At 40.6% G+C, this 22,902-nt stretch overlaps 1 protein-coding gene across 1 annotated transcript in view; it reads left to right on the forward strand.

The window, feature by feature from the left end:
* Positions 1-22,902, forward strand: part of TULP4 (TUB like protein 4) — a 195,693-nt gene that overhangs the window by 35,434 nt on the left and 137,357 nt on the right. Inside the window, exon 2 of the mRNA XM_019630765.1 lies at positions 17,614-19,872. Within this exon, the coding sequence (XP_019486310.1) occupies positions 19,621-19,872 (252 nt within the window). The 5' untranslated portion in view covers positions 17,614-19,620. The remainder of the gene's footprint in view (positions 1-17,613; positions 19,873-22,902) is intronic.

Consider the following 22,902-nt stretch of genomic DNA (forward strand, 5'->3'; position numbering starts at 1 on the left):
GAACCAGGTTCCTTGTCTTTAGAATGGGGGCGATACCTACCTCACCGAGGCGCTGTGATGACGAAGGGCACCACGCACGTCGTCCGCCATGGATATGCCTGTTCTTCCTCCCCCACCCCCAGCAGTCACAGACAGTACAGAGACTCGGTGCTCCTGATTTTCGGACTAAATCTTCCTTGCTGCTGGTTCTACTCCATGAGATCTTTTATTGTTCAAACCCAGAGTCCCACCCTTTCACTTTGAATTGTTTTCAGATTATTTCATGTTTTGAGTTTGGCTTTCATAGATAGATTGTGACCTGTTTAAGCTCAGGGACCAGATCTTGGATTTTTATGTTAGCTTTGTATTATCTAGTCTTGAGCCAACTACTTGGTAGATTTTTTTTTTTTTTTAAGATTTTATTGGCGAACAGCCATGGTCATTGGTTGCACATTGCTTTCACGCTACAATGGCATAGTTGACTCTCTTAAGGAGGGCGCAGCTCACAGTTGCCCATGCGGGTATCGAACCGGCAACCTTGGTGTTATCAGCACGATGCTCTAACCAACTGAGCTAACCTGTCACCCCGATAGATGTTTTATAATATTCATTTATTGTTGCTCTATTAAGCATGCAATGCCATTGTTATGAGGAAATGAAAACATTTCTGTCCCAAAAAGGTACTATGAGTTATGGCAAAGTAAGAAAGAATTTTGCTGGCTCTGTGTGATGTAGACACCTGTATTCTGCCCTCTTCATCCCTGATTGCTAAGGTGATTCCCACCTGATTTCCAGCTGCAGTTTCCTTTATGGTGCAGGGTTTGTCATCCATTCAGTGCAGGGCATGCCTGAGTGCTGCCTGTCAAGCCGGGGCTCTCTGTGTCGGAGGTTATTGAGTACCCCACAGCCGCTTCTGTGTGGCCCCAAGTTCATGTTCAGAATTGGAAATGAATCCATTTGTGTGGGCACTGGGCCATTGGTTAGCCAGCTCTGGTCCCCTGCCTCCCTGCCCTAGTGTGCGGCCCCTGTGGACAGTTGGGCATGCTCCCTGTGTCTGCCCTGTCCATCCTTTGGCCGAGGGTCAGGCACTCCTGTTTACCATCGGAGCGAGGAAGGAGCCACTTGGAAATTATTCCTCCCATACAACCCAGCTGAGGCTGGGCTACAGCCAGGACTCTGTTGTCTGTGCAGTTGCTGGCTGCATTTCAGGTACCCTTTTGAGCCCTTTCTGTAGGAAAGAGGTGGAAATGCCAGGGGATTATTTTTGCAAGTAAAAAGATGGCAGCAGATGTAAAAACAGATTTAGTCATGATGATGTAAATTGGTGTTTTGTTTTCATTTTAGTTTAATGATACATAGGTATTCATGAAAGAAAATATTTGGTTGTAAAAAATTAAGAAAAATAGCAAACTGCCATTATCTCTTATAATCTAATTCAATTTAGTTCTTTGGAAAGAACTTCAAATTTGTAAGTTAAAATTACTGTATTAAAATAAGCTTAAAAAGTTTTAAGTGATAACCCAAAAGACATATTAAAATTCAGACTTACTATAATCAATTGTGCCTGTTTTTGTACATATATAATAATTTTGAGGAAAGTAGAATGTGATAGTGTAATAATACAACCAATACACAGTTGTTTTGCCACATCCTTTATTTCTCTGACAGCTATTTCTGTGTTTTTTCTTTTTTGTAAAGGAAGCTGTTTATATTTTGTATTTCCTCTGTAGCCATGACTGAGAGGGAAATTCTTCACTAACTTAAACTTGTTTATTCTTGAATATGTGCTAGACCATAACCGGTTTGCACTCTGTGCAAAGAGCCTGTATTACTGGAATTCCTAGTAAACGCCAGCGTGGTGAGATCACCTGAACACTGCAAAAGGGACGTTGGCGGGAGCTTGGAGGATATTTTTAGCTACTTGCTACTCTGTAATGTAATGGTATTTCAGGACAGATTTTATTATATAATTTTATTTGATGCACTTACTGCCATCCAAGACTACAGTGTTTTGGATGACTGGAACTTAGCCTTTTTAAGAGCCCCAGATTTCAGCTCTTTTAATAGAAAAATTTCCACAATAAGCAATTCTTTTATTCAGAGGATAGTGGATATAAGAAAACCTGTAGTTTACCATTCAGGCTCATCTCTTTATTTCGTGAGGACACAGTGATGCTTTTGGCAGGAGTTTGCATGTTGGGCTTCTTCCCACATTTAATTGTCATTCGTTCAGCAGATATTGAGTTCTTTCCTAGGTGTGAAGATTCAGTGATTAAGGCGTATTTCCTGTTCTCAGAAGGTTCACAATGTTATAGGAAAGATACACCAGGACAAAAAGTCTTAGGGAAGGCAGGCTGGGGGTGTACAGGTTTGGGATCCAGATAGACCTGGATTCAAATTACAGGGTGAGTGAAGTTGTATTAAACTCTCTAGCATTTGTGTGATCAGAGTTATGCATGCGTGAGTCTATTCATCTGTCTGTGGCAGTGGAAAGACTTCCTGTAGTTTACTGGCCTATAAAAGAATGCAATTTACAGCATCATCAGGAAAGCATTTTATTCCTACATAGTATCATTTGATTTTTTTGGGGGGGGGGAGGGGCAGGGTTTAGCACCATGTACAAATGCAAGCACAGTTATTCAATTGAGTATACATTTATTGAATACCTAATGCATATACTGCGCAAGATGTCATGACGAATGGACATTTAAAAGTCCTTACCCTTAAGTAACTCTCAGGCTAGCAGGGAATATAGGGGCTCAATACCTACAGGTATGGTGGAGAATTGAATGAGCAACTTAAGAAAAGTAGAGAAGTTTACTGTGAAGACTGAAGAAAGCAAGCCCACACCCCATAGGGAGAAGCTGGCTAGGATGTTTGGAGTGGGTGGTTTTGAAGATGCACCAGGAAATGGCTAAAATTGGGGGGATTTGGGATGAGTTTTGTAATCAGCAGGATAAGCTTGGGGCTTAGTGTACAAGCAGAAAGTATACTTTGCAAGGAGCATAATTTTTATAGAGGACAGAGGTGGGAGATTGGCTGCAAAGATAGGTGTGGGGCTGTCCTGTGCGGGCCCTGAATGCCAGGCTGAGCGTATGCGGGCAAGTGACTGTGGCGAATGTTATTCTGGGGGTCAGCCTAGTTGGGTCACAATCTAGTATTTGCTTTATATGCTATTTGATTTGCTAGTGCTCTGTTTAGGAATTTTGTGTCTTATTCATGAGTGATGTTGCCTTTAACTTTCCATTCTTGTACGCTCCATACCTGGTTTTACTATCAAAACCTCATAGAGTTAGTTGTGGGTGATACCACTTTTTCTATTCTCTGGATGAGTTTATGTAATTCTGCAAATAATCTGTCCTTGAATGCTGGTAGAATTTACCTGTAAAATATCTGGACTTGATGTTTTCTTTATGGGATGATTTTAAACTACCGAGCCATTTTCTTTAATGGTTACAGCACAGTTTAGACTTTATCTTTCTTCTTGAGTTAGTTTTGTTAAATTGTATTTCCTAGGAGTTTGCCCGTTAATATATAATCAAATTTTTTAGCATTAAATTGTTCATGGTACTCTTTTATCTTTTTAATCTTCACTGTATCTATAGTTATACCCTGTTTTTCATTCCCAGAACTGTTTGTGTTTCTCTTTTTTTTTAAATCTGTCTTGCTAAAGGTTTGTGTGTTTGATTACTGTTTTTGAAGAGTCAACCTTTGGCTTTGTCTAGCCTCTCTAATGTTACCTTTTCTATTATATGAATTTCTGTTTTTATTATCTCCTTCTTTTACTGTCTTTTGGTTTATGCTCTACTATTTTTTTAAGGTTATTTTTAAAATTTATTTTATTTTATTTTACTTTATTTTTTATTGGGGAACAGTGTGTTTTCCCAGGACCCATCAGCTCCAAGTCAAGTAGTTGTTTCAGTCCAGTTGTGGAGGGTGCAGCTCAGTGGCCCATGCGGGGATCAAACCGGCAACCTTGGTGTTATGAGCACTGCGCTCTAACCAACTGAGCTAACCGGCCGCCCCTATGCTCTACTTTTTAATTGAATATTTTGCTCCTTAATTTATAACATTTCTGTTTTTTCAATTATAGACATTAAAAGAAATAAATTTCTTGCAAAGTACTGCTTTTTATGTAGCTGACAAGTTTTGGTATGTAGTGTTTTAATTAATATTTAATATTTTAGTCTTTCCATTATGATTTCTTTTTTCTTCCATAACTTATTTAGAAATGTGTTTCTTATGTTTGTTTAAAATTTTCCAACATGTAGTTTTATAATTTATATTTTTTAATTACTTTTTACTTAATAGCTTTATAGTCATATAACAAGGTCTCTATGACACTTATTCTTTGAAGTATATTGAAACTCACTTTAGATGGTAAACTTTTGTTAATGTTCTTGTGTCTTGAGAAGAGTATTCATTCTCTGAATTGGATATAAGATTCTATGTTCTGTATGTTCATTAAGACCAAGTTGTTAATTGTGACATTCATATTTCTAAATGTTTGCTTTTTTCCATCTTGATTTATAAATAATTGAGAGAGTGGATTGAAATCTCCTACTCTGATGGTGGATAACTAATTTCTTCCCATCAATTTTTGCTTTGTATGTTTCAAGGTTATTTCATCAGGTGTTTATCAGGTTAGAGCTGTGATATGCTCCAGGTAGATAGGACTGTTCATCACTATATGACTCCCTTCTTTATTCTGTATTAACTAGTTTTGCCTTAAAATGTTTGAGTATTCTGTTCGATATTTAATATAGTGACTCCAGCTTTCTTTTGGTCTCTGCATACAAGGCATATCTTATTTTTTAATCCTTTTATTTTCATTCTTAACGTGATGTTAGGTTTTAGGTATGTCTTATATAAGAGACACGTGCTTCACAGACAGTGTAAGTACCTTATAATAACAAAATAATCCTAATTCCTCCCTCCTATCCCTTGCATCATTGCTTTCATTCTTTTCATTTATAAATAAACATACATAGGCATGTATGTGTGTGTGTGTGTGTGTGTGTGTTTATGTATATGCATATATAATTGAGTACATTGTTGGTATTATTATTTTGAACAAATTATTATCTGTTAGATCAAGAATAAGAAAAATAAAAGTTTTTATTTACGTTTACTTATATCCTTATTCAGTGCCCTTTTTTTTTTGTAGATCTGAGTTTCTGACCCATATCATTTTCCTTTTCTTTAAAGAACTTCTTTTAACATTTCTTGTAAGGTATGTCTAGTGGTGACAAATTTCCTTAATTTTTTCTTTCACTTTTTAAGGGTAATTTTGCAGGGTATAGAATTCTAGGGTGGTGGGTTTTTTCTCAACACTAAATATTTCGCTCTACACTCTTGCTTGCATGGTTTCTGAAGAGAAATCAGTTGTAATTCTTATCTTTCCTCTTCTCTCAGGAAGGTGTTTTTTTTTCCCCCTGACTTCTTTGAGGATTTTTTTCATTATGTTTAATTTTCTGTAGTTTGAAAATGATGCCTACGTTTGTTTTTTTGGGCATTTATCCTGGTTGGTGTTCTCCTAGTTTCCTGGGTGTGGGCTTTGGTGTCTGACATTAATTTGTGGGAAAGTCCACTCATTGTTTTAAATATTTCTTCCGTTCCTGTCTCTCTTCTCCTTCTAGTATCCCTGTTATGTGTATGTTACACAGTTGTCCCACATTTCTTGGATATTTGGGGGGTTTTTTTCCCCCTAATCTTTTTTCTGTTTACTTCTCAGTTTTGGAGTTTTCTATAGGAGATTTCTTTCCTCAGCCACCTCCAGCCTACTAATAAGCCCACAAAGACATTCTTCATTTCTGTTAAAGTATTTTTCATCTCTAGCATTTCTGGGGTTTTTTTCCCCTAGAATTTCCATCTCTTTACTTAGATTGCCCATATGTTTTTTCATGCTGTCTACTTTATCCATTAGAGCTCTTAGCATATTAATCACAGTTGTTTCAAATTCCGGTCTGAGAATTCCAACAGCCCTGCCATGTCTGAGCCTAGTTCTGGGGCTTGCTCTGTCTCTTTAGACTGTGTTTTCTGCCTTTTAGTATGTCGCATAATTTTTTTCTTGATATCTGGACATGTATACTGGTGAAAAGGAACTGCTGTAGATAGGCTTTTAGTATTGTGGTTGTGAGGTGTGGGGGCAGGGAAGCATTCTACAGTCCTGTGATTAGATCTCAGTCTTTGTGTGTGGGAATGTATTTTTTTAATGTGGTGAAAAATACATAACTCAAAACTTACCATTTAATCATTTCTAAGTGTTCAGTTCTGTAGTGTTAAGTATATTCACATTGCTGTGCAACCAATCTCCAGGACTTTTTATCTTGCAAAACTGAAACTATACCCATTAAGCAACAACTCTTTATTCCTCCCTCCCCCTACCTCCTGGCAATTACCATTCTACTTTCTGTCTCTGAATTTGACTCCTCTAGGTTCCTCATATAAGAGGAGTCACACAGTATTTGAGTTTTTGTGAATGACTTATTTCACTTAGCATAATGTCCTCAAGGTTTATCCACATTGTGGTTTTTAAGGCTGACTAATATGCCTTTGTATATACACACCACATTGTGTTTATCCATTTGTCTGATGAGGGACACTCAGGTGGGTTCCACCTCTTGGTTATTGTGAGCAGTGCTGCTGTGTAGAGAGGGGTGCAAATACATGTTCAAGATCCTGCTGTCAGTACTTTGGGTACATACCCACAAGGGGAATTGCTGGATCACATGGTAGTTTTTTCTATTTTCAAATTTTTCTGGGTGGAAACTCCATACTGTTTTTCCACAGCAGCTATATACCATTTTGTAATCTTACCTATGGTACATAAAGGTTCCAGTTTCTTAAGATCCTTGCCAACACTTATTATTTTTTATACTAACCATTCTAATGAGTGTGAGGTGGTACCTTGGGGTTTTGTGTGTGAACACACGTTCTTAGTTCTCATACTAGCATCCTGTTGAATTTCTCCCAAACTCTGTGTTCTCTTCTGCCATGGTCTTTGTCCATGGCCGTCCATGTGTTTGGAATGCCTCCCCGTGCCCCCACCTCCCCTTCCTTCATGTGTATAACATCTACTCTTCCTTCAGACTGCAGCTCTTAGAACACCATGTACGTACCCATCCTCTGTGGTGTTTGTCATTTCCGTAATTATTTGATTGATGGCTAATCTTCACCACTGGACTGTAGGCTCCATGAAGGTAGGACCATATCCGTGTTTGTTCATCATTGTGTTTTCAGCACCCAACTTAGTGGCTGGTAGATAACAAGAGCATTAATAATAATTACTAATACTGTATAGCATTTACTATGTGTCAGACACTGTTTTTAAAAGTTAAGATATAATTTACATACAGTAAATTCAACCCTTTTAGAGTACAGTTCTGTGCTTTTTTTTTTTTTAAGATTTTATTGGGGAATTGGAGAAGGAGAACAGCGTTGGGGAATCAGGGAAGGGGAACAGACAAGTTGCTATTCTTTTGTTCCTCAGTCTAGTTGTGGAGGACATTGCTTCACTGGCCCATGTTGGTATTATCATTGCGCTCCTCCCGGGTGAGGCAGATTGGTCTCCGGCCACTGAATGGCCACTCATGGCAGCTCACAAAAGCTCATGCCAGCTGCCGGCTAGCCCCGCTGCAGCCTACGCTGTTGGAGGCGACTCATGGCAGCCCAGCTCCAGGTTGAGCTGTTGTTCACCATCTTAGTTGTAGAGGGCGCAGCATCACTGGCCCTCATGTGGGGTCCTGAACTGGGGCCCTGCTGCTCAGAGCTGGAGCCCCAAGCCAACCCTTAACCAACGTGTTACTTGACCGACCCAGTTCTGTGCATTTTGACAAATATACCATATCCCCCATGTATAAGAAGCTCCCATATATAAGACGCACCTTAATTTTGGGGCCTGAAATTTGAAAAAAATGTATTACATAAAGTTATTGAACTCAAGTTTTATTCATCATAAAATTCATACAACTCCTCATCACTTGCGGGAAATGCAAGTAAAAAAATCTACAACCACTGTATAAGACGCAACCAGTTTTTAGACCCCAAATTTTTTGAAAAAGGATGTCTTATACATGGGGAAATATGGTAAATGGTTGTGTAATCACCACCATATCAAAATATGGAACAGTTCCATTACCTCCAAAAATTTCCCTGTGCCCTTTCTTCTTCTCACTGAGTTTCTTTTTTGTTATCTTCCAGTGTTTTTGAGATGTAATTGACATATAACATTGTGTAAGTTTAAGATGTAAAATGTGATGATTTGATACATTTATGTATTGCAAAATGATTACCACAGCAGGGTTAGTTGTGGTAACACCATCATCACCTCACATAATCACCACTTCTTTTTTGTGGTGAGAACGTTTAAGATTACTCTGTTAGTAACTGTCAAGTGTATAATAACAGTGTCCTTAACCATAATCACCATGCTGTACGTTACAATCGCACAACTTTGGGTCTCAGTCTTTTTGGGGGCTTTGCCTCTGGACTGTCTGATGTATTTTTTAAAATTTCTCCCACCCACTCTTAGGTGGGACAAGTTGGCTAGAGTGGGCTGGAGTCGAGCATTTCTCTTCCCCAGGTCAGTTAGGCTCTGAGAAAATCCTGGTTAGTTAGGCTCTGGTAAAATAGTTTCTCTTGAGGGTAGGTCTTGTTAAGAACGGAATACTCGGGTATATTTCAAAAATGATTCCTTTCCCCCTTCCCCTGCTGGAAGCAAGGGGATTTTTCTCCAGTCATTACTGTGAGGACCTGGTGGACGTAAAACTCACAAAGACTAGGGTTCCAGATGGCTGGGTCCCCCTGATGTTTTTATCTCTTAGACTTTCCCACGCTGAGTCTCCTACAGTTCAATTCATTAACTACAGTTCAGGTTTCCCTATCCTGGGACTGTTTCCCATAGAGGTTGCAGCTTATTGGTTTATGCTTTGGTAAGTGTAATTCTTTGTATTAGCCTTTTGATCTTTCCAATTTTTTCCCTGTGACTTACTTCTCTTACATATCTAAGAAAAGTTGATTTTTCCATTCAGCTTTTTACTTCTTGTGAGGATAGAGTGGTGATTTCCATGTGTTGTATATGCCAGACTGGAACCCAGAAATCCAAACCTAATTATTTTAAATTCTGTTTACGTTCATTTCAATTTCTGAAGGCTTGGGATCTAAAATTTGTTGTTTTTCCTGACAAGTTGCGATGACTTCTCTTTGGTGTTTGATCATTTTTGTTAACTCGTTTTTGGTTGCACCTCAGCTGTGGGAATCCTTAGGTCTGAATTGGGAATGTTCCCTGCAGACAGGATTTGCATTGCTCCAGCCTAGAAGCTCGAAGCCTGGGGCAGCTCTCGCTTCCTTTGTGGTCCCTGCTGACTGTGTGTGACTCAGTCTCCCCACCTGGAGGCTGGACCAAGTTTGGATATCTGATAGGGTGACCATCTGTCTGGCTTGCTTGGAACTGAGGGGTTTCCTGGGATGTGGGACTTGCAGTGTGAAAACTGGGACAAGTCTGGGTAACTTGGGACAATTCAGCACCCTAATTCTGATTCCAATGCTTATATCAGCATTTGTCTATACAGTTCTGGACGAATAGGTGTGATTTCTACATTTGGCAGATAACTCTAACTTTCTCCTCTGTTTGTTTGTGTGTCATGTGCCTGCCTTTTCTGCAAGTCCAGCAAAAATCATGTTTGTTGTAAGTTACCCAAGATCTAGTTATATAGTAGTGGGCAGGCCCTTCAGAGAATCCTGGAAGTATAACCTGTAATTTCACTTTTTACTTAAGTTATTGAGAACATGTTACCTTGTCACTCCATAGTCTTTTACAGTATAATTACTAGTGGGTTGCATAGTATTGTTTTAGGTCTTTGCCAATATTTACTGAACCAGTATCCCATTTTGGACATAAAGGTTATTCATATTTTTCCTTTATAAAAATGCTGTGGTGGAAATCCTTACAGCTAACTCTTTGCACAATCCAGGATTATTTCTTTATAATAAATTTCCAGAAGTAGATTTGCTGAATCAAAAGGTTTGCAGCATTTTTAGTCTTTTGAATTATATCACCAAATTGGTCTCTGATTTCTTTTCTGTGCCCTGCATGACACCGGGAAATACTGTCTTTCAGTCTTTGTCACTTTGATAAATGAAATGCTCTCCCTTTTTCATTAAGGCGCATGACTTTCGATACCCGTGAGCCCCATGTTTGGTACCTCAGTGTTTCACCATCTACGTTTCAGGTGTAGATTCACTCTTAGAAGATCTAGCCCCCACTGTCTTTTAAATTAGTCGTCAAGCTGTTAGTCTTTCAACCTCCACGCCCTCTTTTCTCTGTGCAGATAATTTGATGTTCATGTTCTTAGAACTGGCTGTTGAAACCAGGCATGGAAAGTAAATAGGGAGTAACTTGCCCTGAAAAAGTACGTTTTCGCTGTTCTCAGCACAGCCATGGACCCGCGGCGTCTGCCTTGAGTTCTTTCATGCACATGGGCTGCAGTGCCTGTCGGCCTTAGGCTTTCAGGAGACCCCGAGTCTGCGTGGCTGGTGTAGACCCTAAAGAGAACCTCATTCAGTCAGCACTTACCGTTTCCCTTTTACTTAGGAGCTGGGGGCTCTGCGGCATACTTAGTGCCGTACGGAACACTTAATGAAATGCAGCACTGGTGGGCACTGCAGGTGAGATAACACTTGGAGCCTGGGAGTTTGTGGTTTAGTAGGTATGATAAGTTAAATAGAAAAAGAGCTCTACCACAAGCAGAGAAGACCCTTGCCATGTGAGTCTGTCTGTGTGCTACATCTAAAGGAGCTGGTGCTGTTGTGAATAAGACAGTTTTTCTGTGGAATGCATCTCCAAAATTTACAGAGCAAATCAATGGGAAAATGATTTGATACTGACACAGTTGTAGTAAGAATGTACCTTTTGAATAAGGCTGGCCGTAACCATGCATGCATGCCTTTAGGTGTCATCTCCCTGGCATGTTTTGAGAAGTAAGAGCTAGAGAATAACACAATAAATATATTAAATCATTGTTAAACTCCAGTATCTTTGCAGTGGTGGCATAAATTTTTCACATGTGTAGTTGTTTTCCTACATGTGTATATAGCCACGTGACAAGTGACTGCTGAGAGTCTCCCTACCTTAGAAGGCAAGTTGGAACTAGCCTTTAGGCAGCTATTGGAGCTAATTAGGAACCAGTTAGAACAGCTTTGGGCTCTGTGGATATTTGTGGACTGTGGAAAATTCCCCTGGGGGAGGAGTAACTGTAGAGACAGGCCATCTCAGTTGCTTCAGTTAAAAAGAAGAGTTTAGGATCTGCCGCCCTCTGTGGAAAGGGGGCAGCGAGGGAGGCCTGGGGATGGAGAGAGTGCCCTCCCTCGGCCCCGCCAGCCAGGTTGCTGAGTCTCAGACAATAGACTAGGGTAGAAACTGGGCTGTGTTGCCTGTACATTAGCAACCAGCACAACTCATTTTCCTTTTCTCTTTCTTCTCTCCAACCTCCCCCGCCCCCAACAAGTCTATAATCAAAACGTAAACTTGAGGGTGTTTGGAATATTTTATTCAAAAGTTTCTACTGTGTTTTTCTCCCTGCTTTGCATTCATCTAACAACACCTATGTATTTTTTCCTCAAATCTATTTTTTTGCTTCTCATCTCAGTCTTCTGTTTAACTACTCTCTTAAATTTTTATCCTTTAGAAAGAAATAGAACTAAGTTCTGAAATTTTCTCTTACCTCCATTTATTACTATTAATATGCATTTTCTTAGCTTGAGATCTAAAATAACATCTTTGATACTTAACTGGGATTTTCTAGATTAGGAGAGTACTCATTAAGGTTGGATATAATGATTTTAAAAAATCTTTCTTAGTAATTGACTTAAGTTTTCTAAAAATCCCCGAAGACAGGTGTCTAACATAGCTGAGCTTGTTAAGCCTGATTACTGTGAGATACTGATGCATGTAGAGACTGTCAGATGTGTAGGAAGCAAAGAATGACTACAGAGTGAGCACCCATAACCACCACCCACCACCCACATGCAGGCATGGAGTATTGCCAGCACCCAGTGACACCCCTGTGTGTGCCCCGCCCCATTCCCAGTCTCCACTCCCAGGGAACCACTACACTGCTTTATGTCATATTTTCCTTGCCTTTAAAAGTATTTTATTTATACTTTCTATGTGTGTAGTCATAGCTGATAAGGTTGGTTTCGCCTGTTTTTGAACTTGATGTAAATGGATTCATATTTCATAAGTTCCCTTTGCTCAACATGTTTGTCAAATTCCCCCATCTTGTTCTGTGTAGTTTGTTCACTTTCGTTGCTGTGTAGAATCCTGTTGTGTGAATATTCCACACTTCATCTCTTCGGGTTGGTGTCAGTTTTTGGCTGATGTAAACAGTGCTGCTGCTACGGAGGCCTGTGTGTCTGTCCCCTGGAGTACTTGTGAAGAATGCATTTAGTGTACCTTTTCAGGAGTGGAATTGCTGTTTGCAGAGTGTTCACATCTTCAGCAGTGCTAGCTAATACTAGACTGTTCCCAGAGTGGTTGCATTCTTATAACTTACGATGAATATTTCTATCAAAATTGTGTTAATGGAAAATGTCTTCCCTAATTTATTTCCTCTGATCGCTAACATTAATTCTGATGATTTAAAACAAAAAGCAAAGCCAAAAGTGCATTTTTATTCCCCTCACTAGTGAATTTTATTCATGTTGGTGGAAAGTAGGAATCTGATAAAACAAACTAGTGAAAATAACTAGTTAGAAAGTAGAATTTCTAATTGGGGATGACAGAGGCAGTGAATACAGCACAGGGGCCTTTTGCATAATAGATGATCAGTTAAAATTTGTTGGTTAATTAATCCAGGAATATCTATAATTCCTATACAATATAGCGTTTCTATTTCCTTTCTTCAACAATGTACCATTCTATCCCTAAGGTATATTTTCCCTCATTCTGGGACTCCCAATTTGCCATTAGAACTGGATAGTATGGAAAGTTCAAGTGGAAAGCGCCTTAGGAGTTTACTGACTCCTAGACCACTATCAGGTTAGTAATTCAATCAGGCTCATGTGTCACTTGTTTTAAGATTGTACTCGCGGAAAAGCAGAAATGGGTTTTTCAGTGTTTTGTAGGAATAGTCTGAAAATAAGCGGCAGTTACCAAAAGCAGGTATGGACCAGAATTCGGAGGTTAGCAATCATAGCATCCTAATTACTATGAGCTAACAAGCTCTGCTTTTCATACTCGGATGAAAAGCTCCAGGGATGACTCACGGGCCTGTATTACAATATTTCAGATAAAAAATATCATGACGAACTGAGGACTATTTACTTTCAATTTGTCATTGAAAGACTGTTGAATAGTTGCTTTTCTTAATTATCTGATTTTTAAAATTGAGATGAAATATATGTAACAAAATATACCATTTTTATCATTTTTAAGTAAATTCAATGGCCTTAAGTATATTCACATTATTATGCAACCATCTCCAAATTTTTTTATCTTCCCAAACTGAAACTCTATACTCATTAGATAATAATTCTCCATTCTCCTCACTCCCATGCCCTGGCAACCACTATTCTACTTCTGTCTCTGTGAATTTTACTAGTCTAGTTTCTTTACGTAAGTGGAATCCTACAATATTTGTCCTTATGTCTGGATTATTTCACTTAGCATAATGTCTTCAAGGTTCACCCATAGCATGTATCAGATAGAATTTTATTTCTTTTTAAGGCTGACTAATATTTCATTTATCCATTTCTCTGTTGATGGGCACTTGGATTTCTTCCACCTTTTTTTTTTTTTTTAAGATTTTCTGGGTAATTGGGAGAGGGGAACAGCCAAGTTGTTGTCCTTCAGTCTTAGTTGTGGAGGGCGCAGCTAGCTCAGCTCCAAGTCCAGTCGCCATCTGGCCGCCTGTTGGCAGCTCAGGGCAGCTCAGCTCAAGGTGCCGTGTGCAATCTTAGTTGTGGGTGGGTGTAGCCTCCCCCATCCCATGCAGGAATTGAACTGGCAACCTTGTTGTTAGGAGAACGTGCTCTCACCAGCTAAGCCATCCTGCCACCTGTTGGCAGCTCAGCTCAGGCGCAACTCATTGGCCCATGTGGGAGTCGAACCGGCGTCCCTGTTTCTCAGAGCTCGTGCTCTTAACCAACTGAACCACTCAGCCGGCCCTCTTCCACCTTTTGGCCATTGTCAGTAATGCTGCTATGAACATGGGCGAACAGATATCTGAGTCCCTGCTTTCAACTGAATAGTTGCTTTTTAATCATTCTGTACTAAACCCTTTTCCTAGTGTTGATTTGACAGCAAACTTCCTTTCAGAAGCTAGTTAATCAGTTGTTTTCTCATTTTCTCATCCTTATGAGAAAGTAAGACAAAGAAGGGAAGGGTCCAACATCACCCATTTCTATTAATGGTAGCGCTAAAATAGGAGCCGGCCTTTCAGTAATTAGGATACTATGATTGTGGTTTTTTGTTGTTAGATTTTTGTAGCCATTATCCATTTGAGTCATAATAAAGTTGCATGTCATTTTTTCTTAAAATATCTGCCTTATATGTCTAGCATTATGGTACTTTATAATTTTAAATGTTTGGTTAAACAATAGCAACATATGTAAAATGAAACACTTTTGTCTGTGCTTTTACTATGGAAATTTATCCTACATTAGTAATTTAAGGCTTACGCTTTGGAGAGTTAGCATACATCAGTGATTTTCAAACTGTTTGCTATCAAGGCCCCTTTATATTCTTAAAAAAATTATTTAAGACTCAAAAGAACATTTGTTTATGTGGGTGTTAGCTGTTTATATTAAAATATTAAAAATTAAAACAAATATTATAAATAATGTATTTTTATGAAAAGTAACTATATACTAACAAAAAATTTACTGAGAAGAGTGATCTTATTTTACGTTTTGGTGAATTATCTTTAATCCCTGAAGTAGTGAAAGATAGCTGGATTCTCTTATCTGCTCCTGCATTCAGTCTGTTGCAATTTGTTTTTGGTGAAATGTATGAAGGAAATCTAACCTTAGATAGATAATTGGAAGGAAGGAGTATTTTAATAGACTTTCAGATAATCGTGCATATTTTACTTTGATACTATACCAAAACTCAACAAGCGGTAGTTTCTTAAAGGTTAGTAGCAGTATAGAATTTTAAACATATAAGTGAATTTTTTGGTTATATTAAAATCCATTTTTCTTTCTTGCACCTTGAATGGCTCTTTTACTCAAGCATAATTTGTATCATGATTGGTGAATTTGGAAAATATTGGTTCATCAAGTTATGCAAATCTTCCAAATATTGACACTGAAATATGAACTACAATATAAAAGTTCCCACTTGTTAATATTACCTCCAGGTGCATGCAGAAAGTCTTTAACTCTTGGGGAGCTATCAAGCTCACAGTGATAGATACTGGTTTTCCCAAAATTCTAATTTTAACTTGGAAGTTCAACTTTTATTATGGGCAACAAATACTGTCAGTTTCCTTAAAGGGACAGGTTCATTCTGTTCATGTTCAAGAAAATGTTGGCCCAGGACCTAAACCGCAATTACCGTTGTCATTTGTTCTTTCTGTAAACATGGTATTCCATGAAAAAAGCAACTTGTTCAGCTTGCAACTTAAACTGTAGCCCAACGTGCTTTTTCTCAGGGTTACTGTTGTACTTCAGTAGTCGGCCAAAATGCTTTATGTGTAATTGCTACTTAGAAACACAGAATTTTAAATAGCTGTGTACACAGTGGTCAAGATTTAATAAAATTAGTAATTTTTCCTGCTACATCAAGAACATTGTTAAGTGAAGCTTGCATTTTAAAAAAATTCAAAAATTGGTACAGTTTGGTACCAATGGTGCTAAAGAGCTGACAGTTTGACCCACTATCACTTTTGTACCATTGGTGCAAATTGTCAACACAGTGAAGAAGACAAATAAAGTTTTAGTATCATTATGAAAATAATTTTGACCTTATAGGGAACTTACAGTTTACAGTGTCGTATTTAATGTAGATGCTTTAATGATCACAGATTATGCTCTTAAATAGTTTAAAACCCGTGTGTGTATATAGCTGGGTCTTGAGAAGCTGCTTTTGCTCTTCCCATCTGACATTGCCCCAGGCCAGAATAAGGATTTAAGGTAGTATTTATTACTCAGTGGCTTTAGCCTTTTAGGAGAAAGAACATGGCATTCATTTGAATTTCCTAATAGCATTTGTTTTCACTTTTCCTCAGGTACAGGCGCTTCCTGAGAGATTATCGTTGTTTTGCTTTATTGGTACATACAAAATATATATACCATGACTCATCTGAATTAGGGTTTCTCAAGGAAATTATGTGTAGCATCTGCCTTGCTCCTTCCTGCCTCTTCCTGCTTTTACTGAGTACCTAGTTTATGCTCCACACCAGGGACAAGAAAGATAGGTTTCTGGCTTCTGGGAGCAGAGAAGAGCGGTGGAATGCGTGTGATGAGTGCCGTCCTAGAAGGTAGCAAGGTATTCTGGGAAGCGTCACAGGAGAGGTGCTATTGTAGGTGGGTTTTAAAGGAAGTGCCGGGGCCAGCTTGGCAAGGGAGCAGCAGGAGTGGAAACATGAAGGAGGGGAAGAACACAGTACTTTGGGGGACAGGAAGTGGCCGGATGCCACGGTGGTAACACAGGCTGGGTGTAGAGGTTGTTGCAGGAGACGAGGGCAAGTTGAAATCAGATCATAAGTGGCCTTGCTTGGACTTGATCCCAAAGATGAGTGGTTCTTAAAGCCTGGTCCTCAGACCAGCTGCATTAGCATCTCTGGGGAACTTGTTAGAAATGCACATACCTGGGTCCAGCCTTAGACTGTCAGGGTCAGTTATTTTGGGTGGGGATAGGCTCTCTGTTTCACTGGCCCTCCAGGGGCTTGCCCAGGCCGGGACAGAACAGTCCAGGCTCTTTGAGCAGTCTTGAATTTTATAAAGGTCACTCAGAGTCCTCTGGAAGGGTGAATGGTGTGGGAAAGTTAGGGACTGAGCCATCTGGGGTTTCTGTGGATGGGAGGCGGGACTGGACTGAGGGCGGTAGGCAGGAGGAGAGGATGGATTTGCTGGAGATAGATTCCGTCGGACTTTCTCGCTAGTAGACACTTTAAAAGCTGAGAAGACAGTGTGCTTTGCGCTGTGACCTGTCTCCAGTCAGGGATGGAGGGGTTTTAAAGGCCCTTGCTGCCATGTGTCCTCAGGGAGCATCTTTTACCGAGAGTGAAAAAGATCAATTCACATAACTTGCCTGAGCCTCTTCAGTCTGCTTAACCAGGATCGTGGCCTCTGGAGCGCTCAAGTTGCACATTCAGGGCCCAGAATCTTAGAAAAGGCAGCAAAGTGTGGGAGAACGGAGGCAATGGTTTCATTCGGATACGCCCAGCTACTTACTGGCAAATTTAATAAATGGTATAAGGCATTCAGACTCCTCATGTTATATGTTGTCTGTAAGTTGGTGAGGTATGCTCTTTTGCTATTTTACCAATCACTAGCTCCATTTGATATATGTTAAGTGTAAAGATGGGTCTTGAGTTTCAATTATAGCGATTATTCTGTTAGCACATTTATTCCTCGGCATTTTAAAGTTTTTTTATTTTTTATTTTTTTTTATCCTGTTTTGTTTTACAGATTTGTAAGACTCCAGGGCCTTCAAGCTGTGATTAATCAGATGGTTCCTGAAATGACTGGGAAAGCAGACGCTATGTGTGCCAGTTGAAGAGTATACATCTGTGTATATTTAAAACCTCCTTTATATAAGTACACATTTACACAAGAAGACAGGCTCGTTCTGGTACACACTTGAAGAGTTTTACATCTGATGAAAATTAATTTAAGATTTACATGGAGCAACTTGACACCACTGGGCTTAGGAGCCCAGGGAGAAAAATACATCACTAATGGCCAATTTTCCATAAGGTCTTCACGGGTAAAGAAAGTTTGCAAAAAGAAGAAAAAACTTGCATAGATCAAGCCTCAAAAATACCTCTCCAGCTTAAAGAAAGAGCTAAGTGAGACAGTGACTGAGGGAAAAGTGTGATTTCGAGCATTGCAGGTGGGATCAGGCAGTGTTTTTTGCACTTTATTTTTCAGTCAGTTTGATGATTTGGACAGACTTTAAAATTCTGGACTGACAATAACTCTTACTGTGCGGCTGTGGCTGGAGCAAAGCCAGCGCCGGTTTGATAGGACAAGTGTGAACAAGGAACTGTTTCCTTTGCCTTTTCAGTCGACTGTACTCGAGAAAGTGTAATTTATTATTTCCCTTTTCCTTTTCTGTATCTAATAGGATAATATCCTAAGGTAGCAATTAAACCGATAATTACAAAATAAATACCAAGGAACATCCAGGCAAAGCTTCCTTGCTTTGGACTGTACGTGTGGCGTTTGGAAGCGTTCTCTGAATGTGAACTTCAGGAAAGGGCCCACAAGCAAACTGTGGTAACCCTTTAGGGAAGCAGTGGGGAAGAACCCAACCTTGCTGTGTTTTCGTTTTTGGGGATTCTCTTTTCTCTTGAGTGAGTCCAGGAAGACTTGCATAGAAGAGGAGGATTACTTGATGGACTTAATTCTGAGATTAGTTTTCTTCCTTCAAGATGAAAAAATATGTGATCTTCAGGAGCCGAAAGGGGAGAATTGATTAGGTGAGGAGGAAGGAGACGGGGGCAAAAGAGACTGAGTCCTGCAGTGAAGCTCCGTTTTGTCAGCGAGAGGATTCAGGACTCCCCAAAGCAAACCCTTGGACCACTTTCCGAGCTTCAGAAGGTTCTGGCTCTGCCGCGTGCAGGAGCCTGTCTCTCTGCCTGTATGGCACTGAGCACTGTGTGGGCCTGTGCGCGGACTGTCGGTCAGATGGAGCCCAGCGCTCCCCGGGGACACAGCCACCTGCCAGGAAACCGGGTTGCGCTCTGAGCTGGGACGTTTCTGGTTCTGAACAGCGGGAAAGAGCCTTCTTTTCTTTCTAAACTTGGACTGCTGTCTGCACAAACTCTGGTCGTTTTGCACGGTTTGTGTGCCTTTTTTTCCCTTTATGCAATCTTTTTCAGCTTTAGCAGCAGAAATTTGTCTAGTTGAGAAAACACGCCAGAGGACAGCTTCAGAAGGAGGATAATCCCCTGTGTCCTGTCTCCATCTGAACTTTTGACGAGAAAATTCTAGCTCGAGGGATTCTTAAAGCCTTAAGTTACTTGAAATCTATGTATTTGCAACCCTTGGTCTCTGGAATCATATTACACTAAACTGGAATCTCAGGCTGAATGAGAATAACCAAGTTGAGTCAAAAGAAGAAACTTCAGTTTCTTGATCTCCACGTATTAACGATGCTCTTTCTCCAAAGGGTCATCCCGCTCTTCCTCTAAGGACTTGAAAATAAAAATGGACCCCACGTTTTTTTAAGCATTACCTTTTCTTAGCCGACTGCCATCATCTTTTATAGAGGAATTTTTTCACTATGCATTTGGTGGATCTTTATACAATACGAACCTTCTAATTAGATCCAGGTCAATCTTAATTAAAGGGAGTCGGGGAAAACAACTGCAAACAAACCACAAAAATAGAACAGATCAATGAAAGGAATTGGTTTAAATTTTTCAGCATTCAGCATTACTTTTTAAGGAAAACAGTTCACTGACAAAAAGTATGTATGCGGCGGTGGAACAGGGGCCTGTTCTTTGCAGCGACTCCAACATCCTCTGCCTGTCGTGGAAGGGGCGCGTCCCCAAGAGCGAGAAGGAGAAGCCCGTGTGCCGGAGGCGCTACTACGAGGAGGGCTGGCTGGCCACGGGCAACGGCCGCGGCGTCGTCGGGGTGACCTTCACCTCGAGCCACTGCCGCCGGGACAGGAACACTCCCCAGAGAATCAACTTCAACCTGCGGGGCCACAACAGCGAGGTGAGCTGCGGTTTCCTCTCACTGGGCACTTCTAGTGGCAGTTTTGAGCGTCCCTTCCCACCCCACCTCACCCTTTCCTTCCACTGACTCAAAAGTTCCTTTATTTCTATTTCTTAGACTTGCTGCCAAGTGAGACTTCTCAGGCCATGAATTCTGCCTTCCGGGTTCGGGTGGGAAAGTGGTTGGGCCGACACCGGGCCCGTTGCTTAGTTACTGTATCTGCACTGCCTTCTGCGCCCTGAGCGAACCCGGTGCCCACCCCACCTGACCCCTGGGAGCTCCCGTGAGAAACTGCTGGGGCGTTGTGACTCTGTCTCTGGCCACTGGGCAGAGCCAATCACAGATGTCAGGTCTCGTATTTGCCAATTTCACAACCGAAAAACTTGGGAATGTTTTTCTTGTAGAAAACAATTTCTTAGAGAGATTATCGATGTCATACAACTTAGTCATGGTTAGTACTGATTCTTCATTTAGCAGGATTTTCTTCACTTAAGAGCAGATAGACAGTCATGCACGTTTGGTGGAATTAGTTTCATTGTGGGGACACATCCACTGTAGGAATGGCCTCACCTGGACTCTTGGATTTGGTTACTTCTTCCCAGAGAAGCCTTTGCTGACCTGTGTCCCCTGCTTGCCCCTACTGTGCACTGAACAGCCTTCCTCCTGTGGCCACACTGGTAATGCTTTATGACAGTTATCTGCTTGTGTGGGTGCTGAAACTCATTGGGAGATTGTCTATTCTTGCGGCCTTAACTTCCTCACCTCCCATTGTTTAAAATGTCATTTTATTTTAATTACTTTTAACTTGTTAGCCCACGTCAGTGTGGCTTCTTTCCCCACCCCGCTACTTGAAATGGTTAAGTTCCCAGCGGCCTCACATTACTAACCCATAGGTCACTTTATTGTAATTGATGTCTTGGTGGCATTCAGTGGAGCTGAAATGTTACTTTCTCTTGCTTTCCAGGACACTGCTCTCTCCTGGTTTTCCTCTTACTGTTCTGGCTGCTACTTTCCACCCTTCTTTGCTGGCTCTGCCTGTTTTCACTTCATCTTTAAATGTTCGAGGACCCCAGGCGTGCATCTTTTTCTAGATGATCTCTCTAGGTTGGCTTTAAATCCATCCACCTGCATGCTGGTGACTCCCCAGTGTATATCTCCTGCCTACCTTCATCCTCTTAGTTCCAGACTCCATTCTTCGACTTGATATGTGTGATACAAAATTGGGCATCAGTTACTAGGCATCTCAAACGGTAGCTCACTCAGGAGAACTGCCCCTTCAGCCACCAGACCTCTTCCACTCTCTGTCTTCTCCCCAGGACCAGACAGCCAGTCATGCTACAACTCAGAAGTCTCCCTGCCTTTGCCTTGTCCCCAAGTCCAGCTGTTAGCACGACCTCCCACTGTATTTGGCTTCTAAATGACATCTGAAACATGCCCCCTCTCTCCTCCTTCTTCACCCTCACAGATATTTCGACTTAAACTCTGCTGTTTAACACATTGTGGAGGGCTCTGCTTAAGAATGTATATTTAGTTTCTCAAGTGTTATTAAAATATTCTAAAAAATTTAAATCTAATGTGCTTTATCATCTTTTCTCTTTCCTAAAAATACTGCATGAAATATGTCACAATTCCAAAAAGAATGGGAGTTTCTGGATTATAAGAATGATCTCCCTTACAGTTGAATCTTAGTTTTCTGTTGTGCTCTGTGGTGAGTCTGAAAATCTAGATTTGGCCTTCACCCTCCTCCCCGTGGCTCACCCTCCTTCTAGAAGACCCCGAGCTACTGCTGGACTGCCAAGCCTGGTTTTCTTTTTGCATCACTATGCATGGTAAAGATCAGCTTTCTTAAACTCAGGAGAGATTTCAAAACCACTTTTGATTGTAAAACATTTATATGGGATTTAACAGATTTAAGAATCTATATACTAATTCTAGTGAGAAAATCTGGCTAATTTTGGATTAAAGTCCCTGTAAATTTTTTATCTTATCAGTTCATAAAAAGTGACATTTGGTAGATTTGTGGTCACCACTGTGGCATCATAGTGATGGATACACACAAGGACTGTGTTTCATTGCCCATGGTGATGGCCTGTTCTTTCCCCCTTCTGTTCCTGTTTTTCCATCTCTATTCCAAGATGCTCTAGCTCTGGCACTTAACTAGCTGGTTTGGTCCTGTCCATAGCATCAGTTCACTCATGGTTAAATTGACATAATTCCTTCTTTCAGAGTTGTTGTGAGAATCTATAGGAATCTGTTTTTGAAAGGGCTTTGAAAATGGTGAATGCCACGTATATAAATAGGATGTTAACGCACCTCATACCCTATTTACTGCATTAATTTCTTTCCAGTTCTTACGGTCTCACTCAGTACCCTTAAATTCGGTTACTAGTCTGACTCATGAGTCCAGAGACAGTGTTTTTTTATTTCTGTTTCACAGTTAAGATTTGAAAACACACACACACGTTTTGAAAACACACATGCCGTCAGCAGATATTTATTGTGTCTCTGCCGTTCATGCGTGCTGTGTGTGTGCTCGCCACTGTGGGGCAAGATGAATGACGGTACAGCCACGGAGCCCACGGTCCAGCAGTGAGGGCGAGGTGTACACCTGGATAGCTTTCTCCACTGCATTTCAGTTAAGTACAGAAGAAAGCTTGGGGTCCTTGGAGGAATTCAGGGTGAGGTTTACCACAGATTTTCTGGTGAAGATGACTTTTGAGCAGGGCCTTGAGAAATAGTTAGAATTTACAGTTTTTTTCTGGGTAACGCAAAAAGATTCGGCCACATTCTAGCTGTGGAGAAGCTGTTTTTCTCTCCTGTGTGACATGAAGGCATCGTGCTTCCCTTGGCTCTAGCCTGAGTATGTGACTGTTCACCCCATCACATCAGGTGTGTTCCCAGGATGACTCTCGGAGCCTGACTGGACAATGACAAGGGCCCATACACTTTTGCCTGCCCTGGGACAAAATTGCCCGCATTGGACTGGCAGTTGCTCCTGTTCTTTGCTCCTTTCCACGATGCTGTGACATG

Source organism: Hipposideros armiger, unplaced genomic scaffold (genome assembly GCF_001890085.2).
Source record: "Hipposideros armiger isolate ML-2016 unplaced genomic scaffold, ASM189008v1 scaffold_940, whole genome shotgun sequence".
NCBI classification, from domain to species: domain Eukaryota; kingdom Metazoa; phylum Chordata; class Mammalia; order Chiroptera; family Hipposideridae; genus Hipposideros; species Hipposideros armiger.